At 54.2% G+C, this 9,614-nt stretch overlaps 2 protein-coding genes across 2 annotated transcripts in view; both read left to right on the top strand.

Annotated features, from left to right (window-relative positions):
• Positions 1–25, top strand: part of LOC308142199 (AT-rich interactive domain-containing protein 5B-like) — a gene marked incomplete at its 3' end in the record, with an annotated part of 2,357 nt that extends 2,332 nt beyond the window's left edge. Inside the window, exon 7 of the mRNA XM_080512547.1 lies at positions 16–25. Coding sequence (XP_080368673.1) covers positions 16–25 — 10 coding nt within the window. The remainder of the gene's footprint in view (positions 1–15) is intronic.
• Positions 1–9,339, top strand: part of LOC308142863 (AT-rich interactive domain-containing protein 4A-like) — a 17,462-nt gene extending 8,123 nt beyond the window's left edge. Inside the window, 15 exon segments of the mRNA XM_080513462.1 lie at positions 58–159; positions 715–787; positions 871–965; positions 1,038–1,135; positions 1,208–1,439; positions 1,520–1,755; positions 2,456–2,617; positions 2,719–2,800; positions 3,663–3,858; positions 4,009–4,071; positions 4,147–5,709; positions 5,806–5,910; positions 6,770–6,922; positions 7,045–7,191; positions 7,959–9,339. Coding sequence (XP_080369588.1) covers positions 58–159; positions 715–787; positions 871–965; positions 1,038–1,135; positions 1,208–1,439; positions 1,520–1,755; positions 2,456–2,617; positions 2,719–2,800; positions 3,663–3,858; positions 4,009–4,071; positions 4,147–5,709; positions 5,806–5,910; positions 6,770–6,922; positions 7,045–7,191; positions 7,959–8,062 — 3,411 coding nt within the window. The 3' untranslated portion in view covers positions 8,063–9,339.
• The last annotated feature ends 275 nt before the right edge of the window (positions 9,340–9,614 follow it).

Below are 9,614 nucleotides of genomic sequence, written 5' to 3'. Positions count from 1 at the left end.
CCAGATGTGTGGAAGATGGACATGAGTCAGATCCTGGACTCCTCCTCCAGCGAAGAGGAGGACGATCACGAGGAGAAGGAGAAGGAGAGCGAGGAGGAGGAGGAGGAAGAAGATGAGGAAGAGGAGGAGAAGAAGAAGAAGAAACGCATCAAGGACGAGGTGAGACTAGAACACTCCTTCCTCTCCGACCTCCTCCTCCTCTTCCTCTCTGACCTCCTCTTCCTCTTCCTCTCTGACCTCCTCCTCCTCCTCTTCCTCTCTGACCTCCTCTTCCTCTTCTTCTCTGACCTCCTCTTCCTCTCTGACCTCCTCCTCCTCCTCTTCCTCTTCTTCTCTGAGCTGCTCCTCCTCTCTGACCTCCTCCTCCTCTTCCTCTCTGACCTCCTCCTCCTCTTCCTCTCTGACCTCCTCTTCCTCTTCTTCTCTGACCTCCTCTTCCTCTCTGACCTCCTCCTCCTCCTCTTCCTCTTCCTCTCTGACCTCCTCTTCCTCTTCTTCTCTGACCTCCTCTTCCTCTTCCTCTCTGACCTCCTCCTCCTCCTCTTCCTCTTCCTCTCTGACCTCCTCTTCCTCTTCCTCTCTGACCTCCTCCTCCTCCTCTTCCTCTTCTTCTCTGACCTCCTCCTCCTCTTCCTCTCTGACCTCCTCCTCCTCCTCTTCCTCTTCTTCTCTGACCTCCTCCTCCTCCTCCTCCTCCCCTCCCCCCCCCTACAGCCGGAGGAGGAGTTGGACCCGGAGGAGAGGGATCACTTCCTGCAGCAGCTCTACAAGTTCATGGAGGACCGAGGTGAGTCCTGATTCTCTCCGTCCTGCAGCTCGGACTCTGTTCTCTGGGCGTCGCGGTAACGAGTCTTCCTCCTCCTCCTGCAGGGACCCCCATCAACAAGCCCCCGGTTCTGGGCTACAAAGACCTGAACCTCTTCAAGCTCTTCAGGCTGGTGTATCAGCAGGGGGGCTGTCGCAAGGTACGAGACGCCGACTCCCTGACCGCCGCTCGTCTGACCGCCGCTCGTCTGACGTCTGTCTCTCTGCTCCAGATTGAATCCGGAACCGTGTGGAAGCAGATCTACATGGACCTGGGGATCCCCATCCTCAACTCGGCTGCTTCCTACAATGTGAAGACGGCCTACAGGAAGTAAGACCAGGCCTCCTGCGCTGCCCGGGGGGATTCTGAGTGACCCCGCTGACCTTTGACCCCGCCCCGCAGGTACCTGTATGGCTTCGAGGAGTACTGCCGCTCCGCCTCCATCACCTTCCGGACCATACACCACAACAACCCCCGCCCGCCGCCCACCAGCCAGAGGGCGGCGGGGGCGGAGCTCAGAGAGGCCGCCACGCCGCCGGTGAAGACGGAGCCGGTGGAGCTGAAGAGGGAGGAGGCGGAGTCGGAGAGCGAGAGCGAGAAGGAGGAGGTGAAGGAGAGGCACTCCTCCGGCAGGGTGAGGCCCGGCGGCGGCGTCCGTGAGGCACTGGTGGAGCGATGACGTCACTCTTGACTCCGCCCCTCGGTGCGTTTCAGGGGAGGAGGAGGTGCGTCGGGGGTCGGATGAGGATGGAGAGGAGAGGAGGCGCGGGGGGAGAGAACAGCGAGGAGCCGCAGAGGGAAGGGAGGAGGCGCAGCAACCGGAGGACGGACGACTCTGAGAGAGGCTCCGAGGAGGAGGAGGACGAGGAGGAGGAGGAGGACGACGACGACGAAGAGGAGCTGGAGGAGGAGGAAGACGACGAAGAGGCGGAGAGGAGGAGAGAAGAGAGGTGAGACTGGAAAACGTGAAGCGGAAGAAATATTACGAATGACAAGTGAAATATCAATTTAAATCTTTTTTTAATATTTGTGTGTCAAAAAACAAACTGGGAAGGACACACACACACACACACACACACACACACACACACACACACACACACACACACACACACACACACACACACACACACACACACACACACACACACACACACACACATAGTATAGAGGCGAAATTAATATTTTACCTGCAAGTGTTTCCTCCAGTTTTACTTTGTTGGGCGGCGACCTGCTGTTTTGCTGCAGAATTACTTCGGTAGTCGTTAAATTCGGCTTTTCAAAGTAAAACTAATGACTTTCAGTTTCTCAATCAGCCGTCGGGGAAACTTTTTATCACGAAACTTTCCGCCGCAATATTATTCCACTGAGTCTCTGTTGTGACGGCGGTGCACATCTGGTAGGAGAGTAAAAAAACTAAACAAAACCAGAAGTAAACAAAACTGCGTTGATTATGTAAAAACAAATGTTGACGGATTAAACATTCCAAATCGATTAATTAAATTAACGAGTTATTTCTGACGGCAGTCATTTCTGTGTTTGCCGTTTCCACTGTTATGATTTTCATCTCCTGTGGTTGGTCTTTCCTCTCTGGACTCGTCCAGATGCAGTTTATTGTTCCAGAGCGTTGAGTGTCTGTGTGTCTGTCAGGACTGAGGAAGACGAGGACGGCGACTCGGTGACGGGGACGAAGGTGCGGGTGAAGTACGGCCGGGGGAAGAACCAGAAGATCTACGAGGCTCACATCAAGAAGACCGACGTGGACAACGGCGAGCAGTTCTACCTGGTCCACTACTACGGCTGGAACGTCAGGTCGGTGGGGGGGGTCAGAGGTCAAAGGTCAAGAGGTCAGCCGACCGCCGTGCCCCCCCCACACCCCCCCCCCCGGCTCACCCTGTGTCCGTGTTCCACAGATACGACGAGTGGGTGAAGGCCGACCGCATCATCTGGCCAATGGAGAAGGGAAGCAAGAAGAGAGCCAGGAAGAGGCATAAGGTGAGGAGGAGGAGGAGGAGGGAGGAGAAGGAGGAGGAGGGGGGAGGGGGGAGAAGGAGGAGGAGGAGGGAGGAGGGAGGAGAGGAGGTGGGAGGAGGAAGAAGGGGGAGGGGAGGGGAGGAACGACTCCTCCCCTGTGAGGTCACTGACTGTCGTCTCCTCGTGGCAGAACAAGGAGGAGGAGGTGGTGGGGGGGGGGGGTGGGAGGAGGAGGAGGTGGGGGTGGTGGTGTGGTGGAGGAGGAGAAGGAAGGAGGAGGTGGTGGAGGAGGGGGTAGGAAAAGGAGGAAGAAGAAAGAGGAGGAGGAGGAAGGTGGTGGAAGAGGAAGGAGGAGGAGGAGGACCGACACCTCCCCTGTGAGGTCACTGACCGCCGTCTCCCCGTGGCAGAACAAGGAGGAGTAGTAGGAGGAGGAGGGGGGGAAAGGTGGGAGGAGGGAGGAGGAAGAAGGAAGAATAGGAGGTGGGAGGAGGAGGAGCCACGCCTCCCCTGTGAGGTCACTGACCGCCGTCTCCTCCTGGCAGAACAAGGATGAGTCGGAGGAGGAGGGGGGAAAGGTGGGAGGTGGGAGGAGGAGGAAGAAGGAGTAGGTGGGAGGAGGAGGAGCCACGCCTCCCCTGTGAGGTCACTGACCGCCGTCTCCCCGTGGCAGAACAAGGAAGAGGAGGAAGAGGAGAAGGGGAAAGGTGGGAGGAGGAGGAGGAGGAGGAGGAAGGTGGTGGAGGAGGTGGGAGGAGGAGGAGGAGGTGGGAGGAGGAGGAGGAGGAAGAAGGAAGGGGAGGAGGAAGGTGGTGGAGGAGGTGGGAGGAGGAGGAGCCACGCCTCCCCTGTGAGGTCACTGACCGCCGTCTCCTCCTGGCAGAACAAGGAGGAGTCGGAGGACGACAAGCCGTCGGCGCCGCCGCTGAAGCCGCCGGGGGCGAAGCGCGGCCGTCCTCTGGGCCGCGCCACGCCCGCCAACTCCGCCAACCGCAGCGTCTCCAAGCCGCCGGGCAGCGAGGGGCGGCCCTACGGGGGGAGGAGGATGGACGCGCCGTCCAGCATCGCCAACGGAGACAGTAAGACGCACTGAGCGTGCTCAGAGCTCAGCAGGGCTCCGATTGGCCGTAGTTTTGACTCACGGCCACTAGTAGGAGCTGTTTAGTCAAAATAAGGTGAATGACCTCATGTGGCGTCTGAACAGGAAGTGTTTCTCCGTCTCTCCGCAGACACTCCCCGGAGACGGACGAGGAGGACGTCCGGGATGTACGACTCGGACCGAGCGTCCAATGGTGAGATTGGCTCCGCCCACTCTGTCGTTTTATTGACTCGCTGCTCGGCCTCTAACCGACGCCCTCGTCCCGCAGAAGACTCCGGGAACTCCTCGGACGACAGCGGCTCGGAGGACCCGCCTGACAAAAAGCCGTCGCCGTGGCGCGGGAGAGCTGAAGCCCCGCCCAGTCGGGCTGAAGAGGAGGAGGAGGAGGAGGAGGAGGAGGAGGAGCCGGAGGAGGAGGAAGAGGAGGAGCCAGAGGAGGAGGAGGAGGAGGACGCCAAGAACGAGGTCGCCGATGTCCCCACGCACAATGACACCGGCTCGGTTTCCATGACGACGACGGTTCAGTTGCCCACCGCCGCCGTGGTGCCGTGTCCCAGCATGCCTCAGATGAAAGCGGACAAGCTCGTGAGCCAATCAGAGGAGCGGGCGGAGCAGGGGGAGGAGCCTGCGGGCGAGGCCGCGGTGCTGCCGACCCACTTGGACAATAAGACGTCGCCCGCCGGTAAGACGGCGCTCGTCCACGACCACGAGAAGACGTCTCCCCGGCGTGAGGCTTTCCCCGAGGCTCCGCCCCTCAGGACGCCGCCGCCGCTGCCGCCGCCGCCCGACAGCCTCACCAAAACCCCAGAGAGGCCGTCACTCGCCCCGGAGGAAGTGGCGCCCTCGACCCCCGTGTCGTCGCCGAGGCTCAAAGGTCGCAGGACCATCGTCAGGGAAATGGGCTGCGAGACTCCGCCCAGGATTCACCTGTGCACGCCCGCCGCCCCAAGCCCCGCCCACATGGCGCCGCTGCCGCTGCCGTCTCCGCCCCGCGGCGGGCTGAAGAGGCAGGACGAGCCCATGGTGGTCCTCCACTGTCTCCCCACGCAGCGCCTCCCCCCGGAGTCCCCCGCCGCCTCGGACACGGACTCCGCCTCCGAGGAGGAGGACGGCGAGGAGGAGGAGGAGGAGGAGGAGGAGGAGGCGCAGCGGGAGAGGAGCGTCACGGCGGTCAAACGCAAGGCGGCCGAGCAGAGAGGAGCCGAGAAGAAGCTCCGCCCCACCAGGAGGCCGGAGGAGGCGGTCTCCCCCAAGACCCTCCCCTCCCCGCTGAGGAGAACCGAGGGCGCCGCCAAGGAGTGGCCCCGCCCCCAGGAGGAGGAGGAGGAGGAGGACGCCGTCGCAGTCGCAGTCGCAGTCGCCGGAGAGCGCCTGGCGGCCACGAAGGACCAGGAGGCGCGGGCCAAAACGCCTCCCCCCGCCACCACGGAGCCCGACTCCGCCCCCGCCGAGGAGGCGGAGCCACAGATGGGCCCCGAAGCGCTGGTCTGCCACGAGGTGGACCTGGACGACCCGGACGAGAAGGAGAAGCCGTCCACGGCGCCGGAGCACCTCCTCCTCCTGATGAGGGAGCAGCCGCCGGCCCCGCCCCCGCTGCCCCACCTCCTGCACGGCGCCCTCCCCTCCCCCCACCTCCCGCAGGCGCTGGTCCGGCCCTTCTTCTCGTCGGCCGCCCCGAGCCCCGCCCCCTGCCCGGAAGACCGCCGCCCCTCCAAGGAGGAGGAGCGGGGGGCGATGAGGGCGGAGCCGGAGGGCGACTCCAGCCCCGGCGGTGACGGCAGCGCCTCCTCGTCCTCCACCTCCCTGCTGTCTCTGCAGGACAAGGAGCGAGGTAACACACACACACACACACACACACACACGTATCCCTCCTCCTGATTGGTCCAGTGGTTTTTGGGGGCGTGACCTTTTGGCGTCTGCCTCTCAGGTCACAAGCGGGTGACCGACTCCGCCTGCAGCCCGACCGCCAAGAAGCAGAAGCGCAGCCAGAAGCGGCCGAACACGCCGGGGAAGGCGGAGAAGAACGGGGCGGGTGAGTGCCCGCCGATGATGTCACGGCTGGTGGGAGGGGCTACGGCGGCCTGAATGGCCTGTGAACTCTTGTTTTATACAGTGTTTTTTTTTTTCATCTTTACCTCCGTTTGGCATCATCTGTTCTATAAATTCCTCCGTTAGACGCTTCAGTGAGAAAGACCTCTAATTGATTTAACCCTTCGATGCACACTTATTCTTCAATATCTTTAAAATGAAAAGTTGTAGTATATTCACATTCCAGGTATTCCTCATAAAACGTGTTTGTGACACGAGGCCATTTGCATTTTTATTTATTTTTTTCATAAATTGTAAGAAATTGCAGTTTTTGTGTCACGACCCCACTCTTCCACAAGGGGGGGGTCAGAGTAACACATTTGATCACTAATTTCATCGCACGTCATAATCTGTCAATGACAAATAAGATCGTAAATGGAGAAAATACTTACATGTACGTTGCTGGGTAGAACTGACGTCCAGGGCGGGGAGACTGATGACGTCACATGTTGAAGTGGGACGGTCAGAGGTGCTAAGAATTAAGTTTCCATGGCAACTGCTTGTGGAAGAGTGGGGTCGTGATACAGAAACTGCAATTTCTTCAAATTAATGAAGAAACAGCTAAAAATGCAAATGGCCTCATGTCACAAACATGTTTTCTGAGGAATACCGAGAATATGAAAACATTGCAACTCTTTGTTTTAAAGATTTTGAAGAATTAACAACCCAGTTTATTGCCAAAACACATTGATTTGAATTGGGGTCGTGTGGACGAGTGGAGGAACTGGGAGGTTGTGCATCCAAGGGTTAATATGTGAATAAAGGTGTGTCCGTCATTGACCCCCCCTCTCCCCCCCCAGCAGGTCACAGCAGTGACAGTGAGGACCAGTCCCGTCTGTCCTCCCTGAAGCCTCACAAGTCCCCTCGGTGTCCCACTCTGTCGTCTCCGTCTCACAGCAAAGAGAAGAGCGGCTTCATGTCGCCGCCGCGCAACTACAAGTGGACCTTCCAGCTCGGTAACGGCGCTCAGATCCAGCTGTTCCTCAGACCCAGCTGTTCCTCAGACGTTTTAGTGGAGAAGCGGGGGGGGGGGAAACTGGTTCTTGACTAATGTCCTCTTCGTCCTCCTCGTCCTCAGATGAGCTGGACAACCTGTCGAGCTCGGAGAGGATCTCCTTCCTGCAGGACAAGCTGCAGGAGATCAGGAAGTACTACATGAGCCTCAAGTCGGAAGTGGCGTCGATCGACCGCCGCAGGAAGAGGCTGAAGAAGAAGGAGCGAGAAGGTGAGGAGTCGAAAGTCATAAAGAATAACTGTAGTGGCACTAGTACAGATCCCTGGACGCCCCCCCCCCCCCCCAACCCCCCCACGAACCCTGAAGTAAAAACTTTCTCTTTAACAAATGAGACATTTTAAGAAAATGTTCTGCTTTATAGATAGATAGATAATTACTTTATTCATCTCCGAAGGGAAACTGTCTTGTTGCAGCAATCTGGTACATACGAATATTATAAAATACAATAGAAATCAAAGTAAAAAATCAAAATATCTGGGTATAAGACATAAAGTAAAACACAGAACGGAACATGGGCACTTGGAAATAAGCAGGAGATAAAAGCAAGATAAATAAATAGTAAGGTGCAGTGGCAGAGCCATTAGAAGTAGGTATTATATAATAATAATACAGATAATAACAATGTGTAATAGTGTATAGTACTACTAATAATGGTAGCAATAAAATAACAACAATGTGTATATATATATATTATAGTATATAAATAGATCGTAAGGTGCAGTGGCAGAGCCATTAGAACACGCATTATATAATAATAATAACACAGATAACAGTGTGAAATACTGTATAATACTCGTGTATAGTACTACTAATAATGGTAGCAATAATATAACAATAACAATATATATATATATATATCAGTAAGAATAATAATACCAATAGTGATTAAAACTTCTTGTGAAAATAAGATTTTATGTTTTTTTTGGCTCATTACAATTGTAAAGAATCACAAACTCAAGAGTGTCTGTGTCTCTCAGTGTCCAACACGACGGCGTCCACCTCCTCGGGGTCCTCGGACACGGCCATGAGTCCGTCCTCGGCGTCGCCCACGCAAAACAACGTGGCGGTGGAGTGCAGGTGATGACACGCCCACCCAGACCCCGCCCCACCAGCCCGGCCCCGCCCCCTACCCTGCACCAGACTCCGCCCACTCCAACTGAAGCAGTGGCTGATGGGAGGGGGGGGAATGCTCCAGATATGGAGAGGGGAGGGGCTGAGCTTGGCCCCGCCCCCCCCCACCCTCACAAATGGACTTGACTGTTGGAGAGAAAAGCGCCTTCTGTTCTAAGCTCCGCCCTCTTTCCCCTCCAGAGTGACGTCAGTCCCCGACTTCCCCCAAAAAAAGAAAAATTGACTGACTGTAGAAAAGTTTTGACTTCCCGCTGTGACGGCTTTTGATCTTTTTTTTAAAATATATATATACATATATATATATACACCGAATCAGAGCTTTTATTTTGGTAAAAACAGACGATAGATGTTTAAAAAAAAAAAAAAAAATTGGGTCACTGCAGGAAACGAGATCAGCGTCAAAGTTATCGTCAACACTTTTTTATTCGTACGGAAGATCGGAACCGAATCCACGAGTCAAAGATTTTACTTTATGTTGCTTTAATGAAATTATTCTCACAACCTTCACTTTGATTTAATGAAATTTTCAGTTTTTTTAAAAAATGAAGTCAAACTTAATCAAATTACTTTAACAGACTTTTTGTTTTGCATCTGAAATTTAAAACTGGAAACGGTTTAATCTCCACTTTAAATTGGAATTAAATTTGAAACCATCAATTTTAATAGTAATCCAGGCATATTCTATATCAAACGCAAGAAAACGAATGAAGCTGATTCAGCGAGATTTTTCTTTTCCTCCATATTTTACACTGAAAACAAACAAGTTGGGTTAGAAAAACGTGTGGAAACGACCTGATCCTGGACTTATTGTGACGACTCAGCAAGGCGCTGAAACATTTGGCTCTGATCTTCCATACGGGGGCGCTGTCGTCGCTCTGGAGGACTTGGCTGCACTTCTTCTTCTTCTGTGGTGTCGGGGGACGGACAGAAATTCTCCCCGAGTTGTTTTTTTTTTTTTTTTTTTTTTTGTAAATAAAAACGAAGCCGGCGTGTTTGAGAGAGACGACATTTTACAGCCTGTAAAGAAGAATTTCTAATATTTTTTAAAAGAAAACTCTTTGTAACCTTTTATTCTGAAATCCTTTTTTTATGTGGTGGTTTTTTTGTTTTTTTTTTGGTTCTTTTTTTGGCCGGCGGTTGATTGAATGAGACGGCTGTAAATACACACAAACACGCCATGCTGGGACTGTGCACAAGTGGCTGTTTCTAATAAAGTTTTTAAATATGTTTACACCTGCAGCTTCACTCATTTCAGCCAGAAGGTCACGGATAAAAGTTTTAGACTCGTCGAATCGCTGATTGGCTGAAAAGTAATGTTGGACACGCCCACTTTCATCGCTAATGTAATTGTACAATAATGCTGAAGGGTGATTTTAAGTCTTTGGCCCAGTTTAATGGATATTTTAAGTAAATCCACATCTTTTCTGCATTTGACATTTATAACTCTTATCAGAGAATATTTACTGGGTTTCCACTTAAATGTTGTGTAAACGGAGCTTTAC

Source organism: Blennius ocellaris (assembly GCF_963422515.1).
Source record: "Blennius ocellaris genome assembly, chromosome: 17".
NCBI classification, from domain to species: Eukaryota; Metazoa; Chordata; class Actinopteri; order Blenniiformes; family Blenniidae; genus Blennius; species Blennius ocellaris.
This window is presented reverse-complemented; position numbering and strand designations above follow the sequence as displayed.